Here is a 22,356-nt window from a genome sequence, read left to right as displayed (position 1 = left end):
ATCCACTATTCTTCAAATAATTATATAAGTAATTCCTACTATTGCAGAATCCCTAGCAATTAGAATTGAGGTTTGAAAAACATTTTCTGAAATACTAAAGTGTCAAGAAAGTGTAAAAGCACCTCAAAATGAGTATAGATGCCAAATACCAGTGATGGCGAACCTATGGCACACGTGCCACAGGTGGCACGCAGAGCCATTTGTCAGGGCACGCGAGTTCACACTTTTTTAAAGCCATTTTTCTCCCTCCCCAGGCTCCAGAGGCTTTATAGAAGCCTGGGGAGGGCGAAAGGAGCCTCCCCCGCCCCCCTGGAGGCCTTCCGGGGGCTTCATGAGCTTCCCTGAAGCCTCCGGAGCGGGAAAAACCGGCCCTACGGGCAAACCGGAAATTCGGGAATAGACTTCCTGTTTGCTCGGAGGGTTGTTTTGACTGCTCCCGAGGCTTCAGGGAAGCCTCCTGAAGGTCCCTGAAGCCTTCGGAGCACTCAAAACGACCCTCCGGGTAAACCGGAAGTGACATTCGGTTTGCTCGGAGGGTCGTTTTGACTGCTTCGGAGGCTTTGGGGGCGGGGGAGGCTGTTTTCACCCTCCCCATGCTCCTATAAAGCCTCTGGAGCCTGGGGAGGACGAAAAAAGCATGCAAAAATGGGGGGGTGGCGCCTGTAGTGCACGCATGCTCACTGGGGGGGTCACACATTGCATTATGGGTGCGGCACGCCTGCAAACGACCCCCCCTGCGCTCCCCCCACTTATGGCACGCGAGCCAAAAAAGGTTCGCCATCGCTGCCATATACCAAGATCTAATAAAACCCCAAATTCTTGTTTTGAGAGTCTTCTAACTTTTCTAATACCTTTCTTTCACACATTTTATTTTTATTTTTAAATTCCCAACTTGAGCTATAAATCCAGCGGGTTTTTTTGTCCCATAAATCCCATAATAGATCAACAAAATAATTAAGAAATACTCCTTTCCTATTTCTTGCCACAAGATTAGCTAGAATAACAATATTTGAAATCTTATGTGGTAGGCCTTTCTTATAGATTTTTGTTCTTAGTTGTATATATATATGTTAGTTGTTTATATATTTGTATTTCCTTCTTTTCTTATAATCTGACTCAAGTGTTTCAAAGTATGTGGTATATAAATAAGGGAATAAATTTATTACAAAAGCAACAATGTTCCCCTTTTGCAAACTACATGTGTTTTCTGTTATCCTTGCTCTAATGCAAAACAAAGTAATCAAGTGCATGTTTCTCCTAAAAGATAATTTAATATCTATTTAATCACAATAATTTAAAATTCTTCAAACTAAAATCTGCCAACAAGTAAAATTGGCAGAGAAAAATCATTTGGCCCAAAAGCCAAATTTGTCCAGCATCTCTATCATTTATACCAGATCTTAACTGTGGCCAAAATATAAGTACTAGAGCTTTACAAGGGCAAAAATGTTTCATTGCATACCAAATGCAAATCTATCACTTGTCTCTAACTCCTTTAAGCAGCTGTGACGTGTCTCAGGCTTGCAAGCTGCAGTTCTCAGGCTGGCTGCTCAGAGTCACCTTGAACTGTCAGATAGGCAGCTGTTGCCGAAATCCCTTCTTCTACACTTAAAAAAAATGAAGAAATCCTTTTCTCATTTGAATCTTGCTGATTCTTCCTGATTCTGGATATACATTTTTTTTAATGTCGCCTTGATTTTATAACTAACTCAAGGCAGGGAATATACCTATTAGTCCCCCTTCCTCCTATTTTCCCCACAATAACCCTGTGAAGTGAGTTGGGATGAGAGTGACTAGCTCCAAAGTCACTCATCTGGCTTTTATGCCTATGCAGGACTAGAACTCACATCTCCTGATTTCTACCTTGCCTTAAGCACTATGCCAAACTAGCTCTCTATATGTTAACTTTGAGTAATATTTATTGGAAACTGAAGCTATTCATGGCAGAGTTGAGGGTTTCCTTAAGAGGTTTCGGTGAGCTCAAAGCAAAATCAACAACCAAGGCGCCAATACACTTTTCTGGTTGTTATATGATTTTCAATTGCATGCGCTTCTCAGCAATGCTGTAAGCTGCCAGCCACCTTGTTTGAGTTAAGAAACACCAAATATAGTTGGGCATTTGTTGGGTCCACTGCACAATAAATGCCACTTTTGTAGCAATGTCTATGAGCTACAGTATTTTTCTCTTTGCATGTCTCCTTCCAAAATAAGCCAGTTTTCAAAAACACAGTGTGTGCCAAAATAAGACAATAGTCATTTGTGCACATTGCATTCCAACGAAAGCTATTTTAAGAAAAGAAAACGGCATTGAATAACTCATTTTGGGAAGGTCAAAGACATCACAAGCTTGTTGAATAAGTCATTTTGCTATTTCACAGAAGAAAAACCTGGCAGCAATCAGGTGAGCCCTTTCTTCCCTTTTTTTTTCCTTTTTTCTCTCCAGGATTTGCTGGATTAGTTGGACACTCTGCCTATTCTCCAGTTATTACAAGAAAAGCCTTCCAGAGGCTGGAGATGGGTATGTCAGAAGATGTTGAGCATCTTTTTTTAAGCAAATAAAAGATTTCTTTTTTCCTCCCAAAATTAATTGGGGGGAAAATGCTTAAGATATTCAGTTCAAGCACTTGAGGCATCTAGGAACAGTTCACAGGAAGTCTTATATTAAACAAACTTTGGTCGGTACACAGTCCTCGCTTACTGACCACTTGTTCAGTGACTATTTGAAGTTACAGCAGAACTGAATGAGTAATGCTTACAATCAGTCCTTGAAGTTCCAGATAGGCATATTATGAATATTTGTAGACAACTTCCATGTGAAGAAAGCTAGATATTTATAGCTACCATGAGGAGATTCACAAAATGGCTGTCATGACAGGTAGCTTCTCACAACCACAGTTGTAAAGCTTGTTTCCTAGCACCTGTTTTCGCTTGTTATACTCTTTCTGTTCACCTTGTATTTCTCTTTCTCTCTTCATAAATGAATAGGCATACTTCTAAACAAATCACTGGACTGCAGCAGTGTTATTAATGTTTTCTAATAAGGCCTCTGGGGTCGGTAAGGGACCCTGAGGCATTGTTTTAAATAAAGATGTAGCTAAACATTGGTATTTTGGTTTGAATATACCATATCTGTATTCCCATTAAATTTTTATTATTATTTTTAAAAAAGTCAGATACAATGGCAGTTGCCACAAGCACAATGGTTCTCACATACAAGACTGCTAGCAATACCTTTAGCTTAATTAAAGGTTCTTTAAATCACAATAAAACCCCAACAGATATGACCTAATGAACAAAACAAATAAAAGCAATTTATTAAGAAACCAGAATTCAGAATATGCGAAAGTATAAAGGCTTTACATCAAATGAATAGCTGGAATAGTTTGAAACAGTCTTTAGGTCAGTACACAATTGGCAGACCCTAGTTTAGAATCTCAAACCACAGCTCACCTAAGATTAAACTGATTAAATTTTGTTTCACTACTGCTTACCCAACAGAAGGAGGGCCCTGATGGTTTATCTACCTTAGCTCTCTCAAACGTAGACATCAAAAGTCTAAAGAAGGTGGTCTGGTATGTTGAAGTACCTTCAAACAGTCAGTTGTCACTTGCAATGCTTTTACAAGTCTATTAAATAGGAATGAATATACTCTCTGTCCTTACAAGGCTATTGAATATTTTCAAAATTATGTGACTTTGCCACTATATAGTTCCATCCAAGATATAAAGCACTGTACCTTATAATTCTGGTGAGACTCAAAGTTGGAAAGAGGTGTATTACATGCAGTTGAGAATGGCATAACCTTAACTCCTCGGTATACCAATCCTTTGTCATACAGCTGTTTGAAAACCCACCTACAAAAAGAACATAATAGAAATATTCAAAAATAGAACGAGACTTGTCAGCTTAAAAGAAATAATAGAGAACATATAGAAGACAAATACATAATCTCTTCCAAGAAAAAGTCTCTTTCTCAACAGATTTAATGTGAAGATTTTCTTTAAAACTGCATCTTTCAATTCAGTATCTTCAGAGAAGTGTGTGTATACATACATACACGCATACGGTATCTTCAGTATCATATTTTTCAAGAAAGAACAAACATGATATTGGGTATATAAGAGCCAGGTTAGTATAGTAGAGACAGCATTGGACCTTGTGCATCCAGGTCAGCCATGGAAATTCTAAAGAGCAGGGATGTCAAACTTGCGGCGTCACGTTGCCATCACGTGACTTAATGCAACACTTCTCCCCTTTGTGGAGCTTGGTGGGCGTGGCCTGTGCATGGTGCATTTAGCCCGCGGGCCGCCAGTTTGACAGCCTGCACTAGATTATGGCAGCGGTTTGTTCTCCTAGCTTGTTTCAATTTAGTTTCTAAACATTTTGTTACCAGACTAGGTAACACCATCAGCAGGATTTTCCTGTCCTATTCTCCTTAGCTTATAAATGTCCTGTGTGTCAGTTTGGTCAGTTGGTCATGTGATTGGTTGTTACTTTGGTTCAGGCCATCATCTCAGCACAAATGATTTCACAAGATTCTTATGGGGAAAAGCTATGGGGGAATGGTGTGTTAATGCATGCTACCCAGAATTTTGGAAGAAAGTGTAGTACTGTATATATATTTAACACAGGTTTAATATCTTAATTTTCAAATATCTTAAATGAAAGTACAAGTGCTATGAACCAGGTATCACAGCAACATTTCTCATCTTACAATTACATGACTGCTGCTATGGTCAGGAAGAATTTTGTTTTTATGTCAGTTCTGTTATCTTAAGAAAAAGTGCCATTGTTGTTTTCAAAAGTAAACGCTTTTCCTCATTCTTCTGACCTAATTCTGTAGCCTTGGATAGAAGTGTTGTCAAGTCCATGCCTATTTCAATTTTCTTCATATCTCGGTCCTATCACATCCCTTTGCAAAATTGTTGCTTTGCCCTCCATATCTCAACTTTCATTTCACCCTTATAATTTGTTTTCTGCTACTTTTTCTTCTTTCGCCTTGTTCTTCTTAAATAGAAAAGCATATTCTCACCTGCCCTCTGCAGCCACCCTAGAATGAATTAGTACTAAAGATAACCTGGCCAAATTTAAGGCAGCACAGCACATTGTTGATAGGCCTCCAGTTTAAAACTATGTGAGGTAAGCTGGAAATGTGGCTTTTATTGGTGACGCACATAAAAATGATAAAAGAATCTGCATAAACTGCTTTTAATAAGCATTAAACATTTCTTTGCATGTATTATTCAGATTTTATTTAATAGACAGAGCTGATAATGATGATGGTGATTGCCAACCATAGAAAGGTAATTCGACTGTTTCTTCTCCTCGTGTAATGCTCCAAAAATAGAGATCCTCCAAACTCAAAATGTGGTTGATTGGGGTCGTCCCCCCCTTTAGGACTATAGCTGGAGAAATTAAATCCCCTTTCCATGCCTGTTGTAATCCAGATAAGCCTCCTACTGTTTAATGCTATTTGCATTTAAAATGCTGCCCTAAAAGCACACGTTTTATATTTTGTTAATCATACTCTGCAGCAGTACATTACCACTCCAAAGCACTATGATCAACACAGTCCAATATACTGTATTTTTCGGAGTTTAAGACACACCTAAAAGTGGGTGAAAATTATAGGTCTTATAGACCGAATACGGGCATTTCTGGCCTCCCAAACCCTCTGTGTGTCGCGTGTGCTGCGTGTCCCATTTTCACCAAAAATAGGTCCATTTTTGGGCTCTCAAGCCCTCCGCAAGTCACGTTTTCGCCCTCCCAGGTCTCCAGAAGCACTCTGCAGGCCAAAAACAGGCGCATTTTTGGTGTAAACAGGCCATGCGGAGCAGTGCAGAGTACTTCTGAGGGCTGGGGAGGGCGAATATGCAACCCGCTGAGGCCAAAAACTTTTTTTCTTGTTTTCCTCCTGTAAATTTAGTCCAAAAAATACGGTACATTTATGAAATATGGAGGTGATTTTATGTCCCCTTTTCCAAAGAATAAATGGCTACTCGAGTGACAATAAAAGCATAATATAATAGAACACTCAATGACTGAACCCGTAGCAATGCATGAATTTAATTCAACTAGTCCCTCTTGTGGAATTTTCTCCAAGTACACGAATATGAAATGACACACCAACTTTTTTCAATTTTAACATTTGAACTCACTTGTAATACAGTATATAATAACAATACCAGAATAAAGTCAGATTTGCAAAAACAAGCTGAATATTGCCTAACTCTGACAAACACAGAGATATGTGAACCAGTTTAGTGTAGTTAAAGCACCAGGCTAGAAATGAGGAAACTGTGACCTCTAGTTCCATCTTAGGCCCAAGAAAGGTTGGTGAATTTGGGCCAGACACTGGCCTAGGAATGAAGTAAGGAGAAACCATTTTCAATATCTTACTAAAAAGGGACTTGTCCAGGCAGGCAGCAGGAATCAACACAGACTCAAAGGGGGGACACGCACACAAGCTATAGATATTTGTGCCTATCTCTGCAGTTTTCTTGGCAGCATTTTTGGAGGTTTGCCATTGCCTTCTTATTTGTTTATATCACAAGTAATTTGTTTGTTTATATATTAAACTTCTTAACCGGCCATATCTCCCTCACAGAGAGACTCTAGGAGAGGTGTACGATTTAATCTCGTGGTGGCAAACCTATGGCACGTGTGCCACAGGTGGCATGTAGAGGCATTTCTGAGGGCAGTTGAGGCGTTGCCATGTCAACTCAGAATGCACATTTGGAAACGGACTTCCGGTTTGCATGTTGGGCTGTTTTTCACTCTCCCCAGGCTCCTAGAAAGCTTCTGGAGCCTAGGGAGGGCGGAAAATGGACCTACTGGGCCCAACGTAAGTCGGAAAATGGGCTGTTTCCGACCTCCGGAGGACCTCCGGGGAGGGGTGGGCAAGGGAAGCCATTTTCATCCTCCCCAGGCTCCAAAAAAGCCATGCGCGCATACGCGGGGCAGCGGGGAGGGGTTTACACGTGCGTGCGCAGGAGGTATGGTGCGGGGGAGCATTAAATTATGGGGGTGGGCACGCGCATGTGCTTTTGGTACCCAAGGTAAAAAAGGTTCGCCATCACTGTTTTAATCAATACAATAAACACTGAAAATCAAATAATTTAAGATGATTTTTTAAAAGATAAAACAACATTATAAAATGCAAGAGATGGAGATATCCAAGATGAGGAGACTGAGTTGTTAATACAGGCAGGGAGAGGACCTCTTGTGGCCAAATAGCCCCAGGGCTATGTGGGCACCTGTGTCCCCCAGGGAAGGCCACACAGCCATGTTTTGACCCCTTTACGGAAGTCCAAAAGATTTGGGGCTTTTCTCACATCTGAGGGCAAGATGTTCTACAAAGCAGGGCAGCGGCAAAAAAAGGTCCTCTTCCTTGACCATGCCAGTCTGAATTCTCTGATTGACACGATCTGCAGCATGCCTTCCCTGCTGAACGAGTGGGATAGACTGATGTAATGGGGCAAAGTCGGCTCCATAGGCAACCTGGCCCTATGCCATATAGAGCTTTATAGGTAATGACCAACAATACTTTGAATTGGACTTGTCTACTAATACTATTCCCCCTTAAAGGAAAAGCCATCAAGCAATCAGCCCCAGAATATTGCTGATGGAGGAATTTGGCTTTAAAAGGCACATAAATACAACATAAATCATTCAAGAAGTTAAAGAACACCTACCAGACAGACTCCATGAATTCTGGATAAAGAGTTTTATAATCATTGTCAAAATCAATCCACCGCCCAAGTCTTGTAACACTGGTCTGAAAAGACATTAAATACAACATACATCACAGTTCAACATAGCATGGACATAGCATGCATGCTTAATTATTATTTTTTTGTTTCTGTTAAAGAAAAAAGGCGAGACCTATTTTCTTTGGCGGTAAAATAAAAATATTTTCAGGAACAACTTTTGTTTTGAAATGTTAAAAAATAAATTCACAAGGTATGCAGTGTTTGTAGAATCAGCTATATTGCAACATAATTCTTGACAGAGGAGCAGAATGGTGCCCAATGCTCTTATCCCACTGAAACTATTACAAATAGTAATGATGCCATAATAATTAATACCCATCAGACCTCAAATGAAACTGAACATGGATTTTTAACAACTGGATAATTCTAGGCAACCAGAGGTCTTTGGTTTCTGTCTTTGTGTATGTGTGTGGGTGAGTGCATGTGCGCATGCAGACATGCATACTTGTACAATGTTTAAAATTTAGCAGCTTACAATTAGCCACTTTTGAAAACAGGGAGGACTACAGAAATAATCAATCTCCTAATCAATTATCACTTAATAATCACCTAAAATAGGATAAAGAATAGGAAAAATCTGCAATAAGCAGTATAAACAGCAACATTTTTTCTTACTTACTCTCCATTCTTGAGAATATCTCATCACAATTCCTCGACAGTTGCGATTATATTCTGCAATCCCCATTTTTGCAACATCCTCTGGTCCTTTGATGCCTAGTGCTTTGTCAATTTCATACTCCTAAGGAAATCAAAAGCATGATTTCTTGAATGAAAAATAGAATAATCAGATAGACCAGCGATGGCGAACCTTTTTTGGCTCGCGTGCAACAAGGGGGGGAGCGCAGGGGGGTCGTGTGCGGGAGTGCCGCAGCCATAATGCAACGCGCGACCCCCCCCAGTGCGCATGCGCGTACAATGCGCGACCTCCCCATTTTTACATGCTTTTTTCGCCCTCCCCAGGCTCCAGAGGCTTTATAGGAGCCTGGGGAGGGCGAAAAGAGCCTCCCCCACCCCCCCGGAGGCCCTCCGGAGGCTTCAGGGACCGTCCGGAGGCTTCCCTGAAGCCTTCGGAATGCTTAAAACCACCCTCCGAGCAAACCGGAAGTGACTTCCGAGTTGCTCGGAGGGTCATTTTAAGCGCTCCGAAGGCGTCAGGGAAGCCTCCGGACGGTCCCTGAAGCCTTCGGAACGCTTAAAATCACCCTCCGAGCAACCCAGAAGTCACTTCTGGTTTGCTCGGAGGGTCGTTTAAGCGCTCCGAAAGCTTCAGGGAAGCCTCCGGACGGTCCCTGAAGCCTTCGGAACGCTTAAAACGACCCTCAGAGCAACCCGGAAGTCACTTCTGGTTTGCTCGGAGGGTGGTTTTAAGCGTTCTGAAGGCTTCAGGGAAGCCTCCGGACGGTCCCTGAAGCCTCCGGGGGGGGCGGGGGGCTCTTTTCGCCCTCCCCAGGCTCCTATAAAGCCTCTGGAGCCTGGGGAAGGCGAAAAATAGCTTTTAAAAAGGTGAACTCAGCTGGCCAGTGCGCTTGTGGCATGCGTGCTATAGGTTCGCCATCACTGAGATAGACAGTCACAGAGAGAATTAATAGAGGGAGGGAGAGGGGGAGCGGGAGGGAGAGAGATGTCCAGCGGACAGTAAAACCTAGTCAGTAGAAACAAAATGTTTTTACTGCTTTTTTTTTGGGGGGGGGGGGTAAGGCTGCAAATAGGCATGCCATCTGGCACACAGCTTTTATAAAAGACTAAGCTAAGTTAAGACTGCACAAAAGTTCTACAAAGCTGAAATAATTACAAAATCAGTAACATTTGATTTTGCAATCCAAATACCTTTAAACGTGATTTTTACACTCTAATAACAAATATATTATAACAATGTCCAGAAATGGGTTTTGATGTTTACGGTTTCTAGATTATTAAATTATTAATTTAAATTATTATTATTATTTTTATTCATTAACAAATATATTTATATTACTTCAATCTGATTAATTTTAAAATTGCCTATAGTCAATAACATAGAAATGCAAACACAGTACACTGTAACACTAATAAACTCAATCTAGTACCATAGATATAATGGTACACCAACCCACAATATGATATTCAACACGCAGTATCTTATTCAGCAGTTATTCCACTGGTCTTCAGAGACCTTCCAGAACAGTCAGGTATTTAGAAGGTTTCAAAATGAGAGATCAGGCCAAATTCTTCTACAATCGGAGCTCGCTTCTGGGTACCCTCTCTTCAGATATCCTTCTGTATGCATTAGGTGGGCAGATTCTATTTGAAATAAGCAGTCTGGAATATAGCCAAATATCCAGGCCCCAAGCTACTTTCCCCATGGTTTGTTGTTGGAAATTGGCAGAAAGTTGCAAGGAGGTCCCATGATCCTCACTTAATTACAACAATAAGGACTAGTGGGATTGCTGCTGCTAAGGGCAGTCATGTGGCATTGCCATCTATGACCATATTACTTAGCAACAGCAAATTCCAATTTCAATTATTGTTAAGCAAGGACTATCTGAAGATATATGTACAACTTTAGTGTGTGTGCATGTGTGTGTGTGTGTATGTGTGTATTTTTTCTCTGAATATATTCAAACTATTTGAACAAGTCCATGGTTACATCCAGCACTGATCAGTCACAAGCAGAATACAAATCATGGATGGAATGGATTCCGATTCCTTCACCTGAACTTTCCCTAAATTCCTTACAAATTACCCTAAATGTAAGCAGAAAGTTGATAAAGTCTCGGGCATAGATAGTAACACCTAGGCATAGTGGGTAGGAAGGTAATGTAAAGGAATATTAAGGTCACAAAAGCAGTGAAAAATGTTACCCAGTCTAGTAATTAAATGTCTGCAAACAAGCTCAGAGAGCACCAAGAACTCCACAAAGTCATAAAAGCGCAATTATGAAGCATTGGATGTAGCTGTTCCTTCAGAAGTTATTTTTCAAGAAACCGATTGAAGTACGAATTCCAAAGAAGTCCTTTAAAAGATGTATTTTTTCCAAACTGCAAAATTATTATTTGAATGAGGAATCAAACTCTGACTGAACCGGTTCCTGTTTGTTGGATTGTCTTTGCAATTTATAGACTGAACTGATATCAAGGCAATTACCATATTTTTCGGTGTATAAGACGCACTTTCCCACTCACCCCCCCAAAAAAGTGGGTGGAAATGTGTGTGTCAGTGAATGTTGCTGAAGCCCCGCCCACCCACCAGCCCCCACCCTTCAGCCTCTGCCTCCCAGCAATTTGCCTCCTTGCAGCACACAGTCTGGTCAGCTTCAGCACAGCCTGATTTAGCACGAGCAGCTAATTGGCGATTGGATCTGCCTCCTAGAATATCGCCTATCAGCTGTTCCAGGCTGCAGGGATCACCACCGCCCATCGCCATCGCCTCGATGCACCCCATTTTCGGCCTCTTAACATTCCGTTTTCAGCCTCCATGTGTCCCATTTTCGGCCCATTCCAAGTGGTGGAAATTGCCGCCGCCTGTCCCTGCCACCTGGAACAGGCCAAAAATGGGACACGTGGAGGCCATAAATGGGGTGTGCAGAGGCAGTGATAGGCAGCAGCGGCAAGGGACGGCAACAGTGGTGGTGGGCGGCGACGATCCCCACAGCCTGGAACAGCTGATAAGCAGTATTGCAGGAGGCACATCCAAATACCAATCAGCTGCTCATGCTAAATCAGGCTGTGCGGAAACTGAACAGGCTGTTTGCTGTTTGCTGCAAGGTGGCAAATTGCTGGGAGGCAGAGGCAGAAGCATTTTTTCTTCTTGTTTTCCTCCCCAAAAGCTAGATGCATCTTATAGTCCGAAAAATACTGGTAAGTCCCTCTTTTTGTGATGAAAACTACTCGGATCAATGATCTCTATCAGTATAGTTGCAAAGCTTGAATCAGTTGACAGCAGATAACCAAAACAATAATACATAGAATCAAAGATGTTAAACATACCACAGGCAAACCATGGCAATCCCAACCAAATCTTCTGTCAACGTGAAACCCGCTTTGATGAGCAAATCTAGTTACTATGTCTTTAATGGTTCCTGCAAGTATGTGGCCATAATGCGGAAGCCCTGTGGCAAATGGAGGACCATCATAGAAGGTAAACCTAGGAAACAAAAAAATGCATAGAATTTAAAATCACATCATCTTTCACATTTTAATCAGCTTTTTGATTACTGAAGATTTTGGTTTTTAATTCTGTGTGTGTGTGTGTGTGTGTATTTGCATTGTTGTAGCGCACAAATTCAGATATGAAGCTTCAAAAGAAAAATTCTGTGAATAAGGATAATAACTGTAGTTTGTTTATAAGAATTATGCAAATCCTACGAATGTATTGTCTTACCTAGGTCTGTTTTTTGACTGCTTGAGGCATTCTTGAAAGCAATTAAGTGTGTTCCATAGCTGCAATATTTTTTCTTCTGCCTCTGGAAAGTTAATGTTCTCTGTGACTTGCTGAATCATCCTCTTTCTACCCAAAAGAAAGCAGTACTCAAAAAGTTAAAATATCTATATATAATTTTTGCATGTCAAGTAAATTGACAATAATTCAGACCTGCATTTAAAACTGCTGCATCACCACATAACATGTCTAGTCAGAAATAAGTTCTACTATATATGGAATTAATTATTGACTGTTTGCTTAATTATCTTTCTCTTTAATATTTAGGACTACAATTCACAAAGTGGGAAAAATGAGCTAACATACAGCTGGCAGTTAATATTAAATATTAATATTATTAAATGTTTAAATGTTGAAATATTATAAACAAAAAAATGTGAGTTCTTAAGACAACAATGCTGTGTTGTATGTATGTTACAAGGACTGTGCTGGCAATCTTTTTGCAGGTACTGTAATACAAAGCCAGCATTATTCATTGTAAATTTGCACCACTCCATTCAGAATCTGTACTTGTTATGAATGAACAAGTGTACTGTTGCATGCTGTATGTCACTCCAGCTTGGCTTGCCTACACGCAATGCTCTGCCCATCTAATGATTCTATGAAGCTCTAGAGCTCCACCCAGGGAAGCAAAAGCCAAAGGCTGACTTCATGTTCCAAATTCTTAGAAAACAAATAAACCAAGGATTCAAGATGAATGCCAAGCGTATCACAAATTTCCTGTTTTATTTAACTACTACCATCAGCAGGAGAAAAACCAAACAGATGCAATCATTTGGCATGCCAAAGCACACTTGCAATGGCTTTAGCACTGCACCCCAAAGCAAATATGATGCAGACATTCTTCTCACAGCACTCCTTTATTATAGTTTTTAGATATATTGGTTTGGTCTCAAATATCCCTACGTTGCTTACTCTGCAAGGTTTTTCCCTTCCTGAAAAGAAAAAAGCAAACAAACTAAACAAAACACAGGCACAGCTCTAAGTGATTCACTGCTCCTGCCGCAGTAAAGAACCGCACCTGTAGCAATGTAACAATGACCGGGCTATGGAGGCTGCTAAAATATCAGACTCCATGCATATGCCAGAGTATTTATTTTTGGCCCATTTCTATCAACTGAAACACTGCACCGAGACAACAGCATTCAGAAACCACAGGGCACATTTTAAATATAAGAAATATCAATGCAATGCAATGCAATACAGAACAAGGTCAGAGGTGATTATTTTGTATGTATTTTAACGGAATATTTAATTGGACATGTTGTGTATGGGCGTGGATGAGGCATGTATCCATTAACCCTTGCGCCACTTTGGCTCGATCGGATGCGTCAGAATTTAATTCCCACGATTTTCATTCTGCACGATTTATAGAATTAGGAGTCGATTTAAGATAGCCGAAGGTTATTGCTGTATTGGATTCTCAAGAAGTAATGTACAGTTCAGCTTTTCTTCAAAACTGTATGAAGGAGCGTTCGAATTTTTCTATAAACTCCGGAGCCAGCGCCCCGGAACACAATCCTCATCATCAGCAGTTCTTAACCTACCTTTCGACAAGGGGTTTTCCTAACAGGCGACACAAAATAAAGAAAACCGCCGCCGCCGCCCACTCTTTTTCCCCGTCCACGCCCACTCCTCTCTTCTTTCAAGCGCCCCTCCAGTTAAGACACCGATGGCCTCACCTGCTTCTAGGCCCAGCAGCTGCAGCCCGCGACCGGCTAGAAATGATGCAACTCCAGAGCAAGAGAAAGCATGACAGGAAGTCGAGAAAGAAATCTACCACCTATCCGCTCGCCGCTGCTCCGATCTCTCCCGTCATAGGCTGCAAATAAGGCGGCCCCGGATTGGGTAGGGCAGTCCGTCCCCGAGCAACTGTTAACTTCTCTCAGCTAGTAGGAGGAGGAGGAGGAGGAGGGCATCGAACGGCGCCTCACACCGAAAGGCGTCGGCTGCTCCTTCCGTTTTGCTCGCCGGGTGAAAGGATGCGGGGAGCGGGCATTAGCGGGTAGAATGTGGTGAATGGAACGTGGAGACATTCCGAACGTTTGGTTACATCATTTCACAATCCTGGTTTTTTTTTTGTCCTGATTTTTATTTATTTAGTTTGTCAAACATGCACAAGATAGCAGGTATAAGTATAAACATGGGCATGAACAAAGGAAATGAGTACAAATAAATGTGGACAGTGGGACAGGAACGGCTGGGGCGCTTATGCACGCCCCCTTTATTATGTTTTATTGTATGTTTTCTTAATTTTATATATTATATGGACTGGTGATCCAGGGATAAGTCTTTAAATTCTGAGATGTATCCCAAATGCCTCCAAGAGAAGAAAAAAATAATCACATTTGCACCTCGCCGGAGAAGCCTCGCTTTACATTAGTTCATTTAGTGACCATTTGACATTACCATGGCACTGAAAAAAGTGACATTGGCGATTTTTCACACTCACAACCGTTATGGCATCTGTGTGATCACGTGATCGGAATTCAGATATTTGGCAACTTGACTCGTATTAATGATGTCCCAGGGTCATATATTTTGTGACCTGACAAACTCAATGGGAAATTCAGATTCACTTAACATCCTTGCTACTTCACTTTTACTTAATTGGCAAGAAAGGTTGTAAAATGGAGCAAAGTTCACTTAAAATGTTTCACTTAGCAACAGAAATTTTGGGCTCATTTGTGGTCGTAAATCAAGAATTACCTGTATAAATTGTCCGTTTTCTGTTTGGTGTTCAGAGAAGTTAATGTTATTCCAATTTATAAAACATAATGGGGGGGGGGAATAACACTAAGAGGGAGTCTGCGATATAGAAGTGATCAACATACGGCTTTATTTTCCTTTGTACCCATTTTCAAAACACTTAGCTTTTGTTTTTTAGTTGAAACCTTTTGTTTCAACCACCATCAGATGAAGTGAAAAGAACACAATTTTTGTCTTCGGTGTAATTACCTGGGTAAAGAAGTTCATTGCATCACACACTTATCTAGGGTTCTTAACTATAGTTTGTTTCAATTAACCCAGTTTTAGGCTAGCATACTATCTTGAATCATCAAGTAGCCAAACAGGCTTTTCTTACACAAGTTACCGACAAAAATGTGGTTCAACTACTTTATGATTCAGTGTTTCCTTTACTTATGCCAGTGTTTACTTCTAACCATAAAAGCTCAATTTGTTTTTAAAGTACTGTACTGAGGTTTGGGTGGGAGGAATCATCTCTCCTAGAATATGACACTTATTTGACTAGGAATGCAAACAATATTATAGAGAATTTAACTGTCAGCATGAAGTACTGGAGAAACCTTGTCAAATAAAAAATAAGTCTAGTCCTTATTTTTATAATTCACCTGATACCCTTTAAACAGTGGTGGGATTCAAATAATTTCTCTGCCTTAATGATTTCTTTCAACAACCAGTTCACCAAATTGCTCAGAAAGTTAACAACTGTTTCTCCCAAAGTGGTGCAAACTGGCTGAATCCCACCACTACCTTTTAAACCATGCTTTTGGTGGATATATTTGCTACCTTTTCCTGATTTCTTTACCCTAATCTTACTTTATTACTTGCTGGAAAAACCCATCTGTAACTTAAGTTGGCACTTGGTGTTGTTCCGAAATAAACTTGAGAACTTATATCTCTCTCCCTGTACTACACCACTGCTGATTGTTCTAAAATTTTCTTTTCTCAGGACGTATTAAAAGATTAAAAGTAAACTGCATTAATGGATGCGTGTCTATTATCACCATTAGAGCTTTTTTTTTCCTGTGTGGTTGCATATACACAGAACTACCAATAGAGGGTGTATTCTGAAGAGTTGCTATGTGCTACTGTTACTCTTCTTAAGAGTTAACGTTTGACTATATTTTTTGCCTGCCATATGTTTATTTATCTCAGCACTTCCTGATCATCATTTCTCATTTCAAGACAAAAAAGTCTTAAAATCATAGAATTATTTCTATGTGCAATATTTTCAAAATATGTAGCTCTTCTAAAAATATATTTGCTATCACCACAATTCAAACACGAGGTAAAAATGAGCACATTTTTAGTAAAAAAAAATGTCCCCTTTAAGGAATGGGGAAAGATTTATTAATAGTGATGGGCATGATTAACATTTTAATGGTGAGGTGGAGCATTTGGAACAAACGTACACCTATATATATATTACATTTGGCTTTTCCTAAGCTGCTGCAGAAAAAGATTCAACTTCTTTAAGGTGCTATGGGAGTGTATTCAGGTGTTCCATGCTCCCTTTCTTCCTTCAAGTTCAAATTGCTGCCCAATGAAAATGGTTTAATATGACACTCAAGACTATACCTTAACTACTATACCTTCCAAGCCAATGGTGCAAATTTACCATGCTAATTTTTTTTTTTTTGATGTAGGTTTTGCTTGTTTTAATCTAGCGTAGAAAAGTTCAATAAAAAGAGAGGATACTTCTTGCCTTATAAATGGTTTTAAAATAAATATATCTAAGATCTCAGAAGAGTAATCTCAAAAGAAGTTGGCAATGTACTTAAAAATGTCAAGTATGTAAGTGAACTGTTAAAGCAGTGATGTAATAAAAACAAAATGAGTCATTGAACATGAAGCAAGCAGTCACATGTTTTAATCATTGTTAACTTCCTCCAAGCAACAGAAAGTTAAATCATGAGGAATACAACCCTGAAACAACTGTGCTTGTGGTTCATTCAGTCCACGTATTTTGGGATACAGTACTGTGTTTCCCCGGAAAAAACGACCTGTCCTGAAACTAAGGCCTTGCCACATTTTTCGTGTGGGCAAAAATATAAGCCCCCCCCCCTGAAAATAACCCCCCTGGACAACTCCCCCCTCCGGCCAGGCAGAGCACCGCTCACCGACCTAGCGGTATTCCAAAGGCAGCAAGCCGCGGGAGCTGGGGGAAAAGGCGCTCACGTTGCTTGGTGCCTTCAGGATGCCGCTAGGTTGGGGAGTGGTGTTCTGCCTGGCCGGAGGGGTGAGTTGCCAGGCGGCTGCTCCCTTGCGAGTGGGTTCCCGAACAGCTGGGCACAGCCTCAGGGGTGAAACAGCCATGAGGTAACCATGCTCATGAGCAGCCGCCCCGCAAACCCCCTCTCCAGCTGAGCAGAGCACCATTCACTGACCTAGGGGATACCACTAAGGTGCCAAGCCACATGGTGCTCTGCCCGCCCCCCAGCACCTGCGGCTTGGCACATTTGCAGGGCAGTGCATGGAGCTCTGTCCGGCTGGAGAGGGTGGTTGCGCGAGCACCTGTTCCACCCCCAGCTCGCATGCCTCCCAGCCTCACCATGCCCTGGCCCAACTCTCCCTCCAGGCCCAGGGTACCGCTGCTGCCGCACTCCAAACATAAGTTCTTCTCCAGCTTCCAAACTCTGGAACTCAGCTTCTGATTCTTCCAGCAGCGGCCGCTCAAGGAGTTCGCCCTATGGTTATGGGCCGGCCAAGTTCCGGAGTTTGGAAGCCAGAGAAGAACTTATGCTCGGAGTGCGGCAGCAGTGCCCTGGCCCTGGAGAAAGAGCTGGGCCAGGACATGGTGAGGCTGGGAGGCATGTGGGCTGGGGGCAGAACAGGCGCTCGCGCAACCATCCTCTCCAGCCGGACAGAGCTCCATCCAATGACCTAAAGAGTATCCCAAATGTGCCAAGCTGCGGGATATGGGTGATGGGCAGAGCGCCACATGGCTTGGTGTCTTAGGGATACCCCCTAGGTCAGTGAATGGCGCTCTGCCCAGTAGGAGAGGCAGTTTGCCAGGCGGCTGTTCATGAGCATGGCCACCTCATTGCTGCTTCCCCCCTGAGGCTGTGCCTGGCTCTTCAGGAGCAGCTGCCCGGCAACCCCAAAACAATAAGCCCTCCCGTGATAATAAGGCCCAAGCCATATTTTGTGGGTCAAAAGAAAATAAGACCCTGTCTTATTTTCAGGGAAACGTATAAATCCGTGATGGTGAACCTATAGCAGTCATGACACAGGTGGCACACAGAGCCCTCTCTGGGCACATGAGTCGTTGGCCCAGCTCAGGGCCAGCTGGTTTTTGGGTCTGCAGGGGGTGGAAAGCATGCGGGATACGCACACGCATGTGCCAGGGCAGGGTGTACATGCAGTTGCACACATGCAGGGGGGGTGTTCGCACAGGGTGCATGCATAGGGGTCATGCATGCATGCGTGGGGAGCACAGGGTCATGCGTGCATGTGGGGAGTGGGGAAGCATGGCGGTCGTGTGCGCATGTAGGGCGCACACGGGTGATTGATCGTGCATGCATGGGGGGCACACGGGGTCGCGCATGCATTATATTATGGGTTTGCATTCGGCATGCAATGACAAAAAGCTTAGCCATCACTAGAATAGGTAATGTGCAAACAAAATAGCATAAGCAGTCTTGACAGTGCGTACTTTTGATTCAACCAGTATGAAGACATCTCTCAACAGGAGATGGGGATGGAAGGGATATACTTTTTTTCCCACTTTCTGGTTGATGAATAAAGGGACTTAACATTTTGCACAGGGCTATAAAATTTAGATACATAGATACATAATTAAAGGCACAGCAGAAAACATTAAGTTTTTGAAAAATGCTGGAAGCTGCTTTGTTACAGAAAAGGCCTTTCAAATCTTAATTTCCAGTCTCTTTCAAATAAAGAGTACAGTGGTGCAGTCTGGGGGACGGATTTATAAGTGTGAGTGGAGAGATTAAGACAGAATAGCTATAGGCTTATATACAGCCCCATAATGCTTTAGAGCACTTGGAGGTTTATTACTCCAACAATCTGATTCTAGTGGTAGGACTCATCTCCAGGGGTGATGAGTCTGCCTATCGAGATGAGCTGGATTGGTTGCTTTCATGGTGTGGAAACAATAATTTGGTTCTTAACACTAATAAGACCAAGGATCTTATAGTGGACTACAGAAGGAATGGATCAGACATCCAGCCTTGGTTATCAATGGAGACCAATAGGAGCAAGTAGCCAGTTTTAAGTTTTTGGGTGTTGTCACAAAAGAGTACCTGACCTGGGGCGCTCACATTGCAGCACTGGTCAAAAGGACCCAGCAGAGATTATACTACCTGAGACTTCTCAGGAAACAACAACTGAATGAAAAACTGCTCGTGACCTTCTACCGCTGCACTACAGAGAGTACTTTAACTTAGTGCACCTGTGTATGGTTTGCTAATTGCACAGTGGCAGATAGGATAACGCTCCAGAGGGCTAACATCATTGCTCAGAGGATCATTGGTTGCCCTCTCCCCTCCTTGGAAGAGCTTTATAGCTGCCTTAAGAAAGTTCAAAACATTCTTAAGGATCCATCTCATGCTGGGCATCCTTTTTTTGAACTTATTACCATCTGGCAAATGATACAGGACAATAAAAACGAGGAAAAATAGGCTGAAAAATGGTTTTCAATTTAATTGTATAGAATGTGAAGGATGTGTGTTTTTGTTTTATTTTTATAGTTTTCTTATATATGATGTACACTGAAGATGGCATTTAATTTCGTTGTATGTAATGCGATGACAATAAAATAAACTAGTAACTCAGAAGGATGGGAGGCTGAGTCAATCTTGAGCCCTGTCAGGACCGAACTACAAGCTGTGGGTAGACTTTGCCTGCAATTCTGTGTTTTAACCACTACACTATCAGGGCTTCAGGAAGCAATGCTATTCTTGAGCCCATTATTTTTCACTGTTTAAATAACATTCACATAAATAATCTAGCTAAGAAAACAGATAGATCATCAAACAATTCAACCCAAAGTTCTCACTTAAGACACAAATGACCAGGCTCAAATTATCATACTTCAGATGCCTTATGTGAACCCTAGTTTTTCTGGTCAAGATACTAATCCTGGAAAAGGTCGAAGGAAAGAGAAGAGTAAGGTGGATACAGGAGTGATAGATACACCTTTGGAGGATCTGAAGGACTAGATTGAGAACAGATCATCCTACAGAAAGTCTATCTTTGTCATTTCCAAGGGTCAACCTGACTTTATGACACTGTTGAGTAATTGATCTATATTCATTGCATTTCCCCATGAGTAACTATAATATATATAATAATTATCAAGACACCATTGAAAAACATCTGCACAAAACCATTTGAAATGAAAATGCAACTGGGCTCTTCTGAGTCTTCCATTTACTCAGTTCAGACCTAAGATTGAGAATCTTTGAAATCTCTTTCTTTGAATTCACAGAAAATAATTTTCTACAATGACATAATTTGCATCTTCCTTGCTACTCAATATACCTGGTTAGGGTTAGGGTCAGTTAGGGTCCTCAGAATTCCAGCTGATGCAGTAGCCCCTTGGACATGTGAAAGCAATTCAAGCAACATGACCACGATTTTGGAAGTTGCAATCACATGAAGTTCTTACTTAATTAACCGCACGGTTTTGTTCAACAATAGCAACTGATCTTGTTGGAACTGTTACACCATGCAGTCATGTAACCATACTTTACAATTATGCTGCTTACTAATGGAGTTCTCAGTCCCAATTGCCATCATAGGACTACCTACAGTAGCACTTACGAGCATCAGTCAAACATGGAAGTACTTTAATGTAACATCCTAAACAAATCAAAACATGGGAGAAAGGATGCTAGCGTTACTAGAAAGTTCATTAATTTAGCATTTTCAAAAATTTCATAAAGTATTTTGTCATCTTCCAATAAAACTGATTAAACCTGAAGCCATTCTGCAACGTAAGTTATTAAAATATGTCTGTTCTAAAAGAAAAAAGAAAAACCAGCAGAGGGCAATATTTTCAGGGAAAAAATTATTAAACTTTAACTATTTTTTCCTCTAGCCTTTTGAAGGCTACATCTGTTATCTATTTGCCATTGAGTAAGAGAAGAAATGAGTAAAGTAAGTTACCAAACATAGAGATACACATGGCAATTGTAGCATTCCAGGTTAATGTAGAAGGGTAGCACCTCACAGTTTTGAAAAACGTTAGTCATTAGGCCACAAGCTCAGAATCCATTTTTATTCTATGCATGCAGACACTATTGTTGCAAGCTAAAATCTCTAATCAAGTAGAAAGATGGAATGAAAAAAAAGTTATGCTAGAGCAGGGGTGTCAAACTCGTGTCATCACGGCACCGTCACGTGATTTTCGCAACTTTTCCCCCCTTCGCTAAACCAGAGATGTGGGAATGGCCAGTGCGTGACGCATTCGGCCCAGAAGCCATGAGTTTGACATCCCTGTGCTAGAGCATGGCTTTATTAAATGCAGCGAAAGAAAAAGTGACTTATTCTATGTTTGTGAAACTAAAAGAAAGAGGAAAGTGTAATAAATTTGACAAAGGATAATAGTTGTATGATATGCTCCAACTAGGGCAAAGGAAAACAAGCATCTTTTATCTGTTCTTTATTATTTTTTCCTTGATGTGACTGTATAATTAAGATTAAAGTTGAAAACTTTATATACTACCCAGTTATGTGTGTATTTATTTATTCATTCATCTATTTATTACATTTATACGCCACCCATCTCACCATCAGATTTACTAGAATGTTTGGCATCATTGTCACATTGCCAGGTCTGTAAGTTCAATCTTCAGTTGAACTTCAATCTTCTGATAGATGATATCACATTATCTTCAAGCACCGTCTGGTACAATAAGGAATTCATAGTGAATTCTTCCATGGTAAGCTGCCCAAATCCTGATGCAGCCAAGCAACCCCAAACCGTAATATTTCCCCCACTATGTCTTACATTTGGTATCAAGCTCTTCTAATGAAACACTATCTTTGGTTTTCACCAAACAGGTCTTCTGGTACTGTGGCCAAATAACTGTATCTTTATCTTATCTGGTCAGAGAACATTGTTCCACAAGTCCTGGTCTCTGCCTAAGTGTTGATGGGCACTTTAATCTTGCTTTGATATTCTTTTATGGTCATCAAAAGTTTCATCTTGATACACCTCCCATGTATATTTAATTTGGGCAGCTTCTTGCCAATAGTAGACTCAGGCACTTTGAAATGATTACTGCTGAGAGCTACTTGTAGGTGACATAATGAAATTCTGGGGTTCGTTCAGCATCTTGCATTCTGCTGAATTAGCTAGATCTGGCCATTGAGAGTTGGCAGTAGTTACAAATCTTCTGTACTTGTGGGTGATCTTCCAGGCAGTAGAATCAATGATATATAATTGTTTGACAAT

At 41.2% G+C, this 22,356-nt stretch overlaps 1 protein-coding gene across 2 annotated transcripts in view; it reads right to left on the bottom strand.

Moving 5' to 3' along the window:
* The window catches only part of IARS1 (isoleucyl-tRNA synthetase 1), an 87,367-nt gene extending 73,338 nt beyond the window's left edge, over positions 1-14,029 (bottom strand). The window contains exons 1-6 of one of the 2 annotated variants that reach the window (XM_081934888.1): positions 13,871-14,029; positions 12,132-12,257; positions 11,738-11,894; positions 8,392-8,511; positions 7,695-7,777; positions 3,737-3,854 (exon numbers count right to left, since the gene is read on the bottom strand). In XM_081934888.1, coding sequence (XP_081791014.1) covers positions 3,737-3,854; positions 7,695-7,777; positions 8,392-8,511; positions 11,738-11,894; positions 12,132-12,250 — 597 coding nt within the window. In that variant the 5' untranslated portion in view covers positions 12,251-12,257; positions 13,871-14,029. The other variant, XM_081934889.1, reaches the window with a different exon arrangement.
* Between the last annotated feature and the right edge of the window lie 8,327 nt (positions 14,030-22,356).

This window comes from Natrix helvetica, assembly GCF_964273705.1.
Source record: "Natrix helvetica genome assembly, chromosome: 1".
NCBI lineage: Eukaryota > Metazoa > Chordata > Lepidosauria > Squamata > Natricidae > Natrix > Natrix helvetica.
Note: the sequence above shows the minus strand (reverse complement) of the source record. Positions and strands in the feature narration are given on the sequence as shown.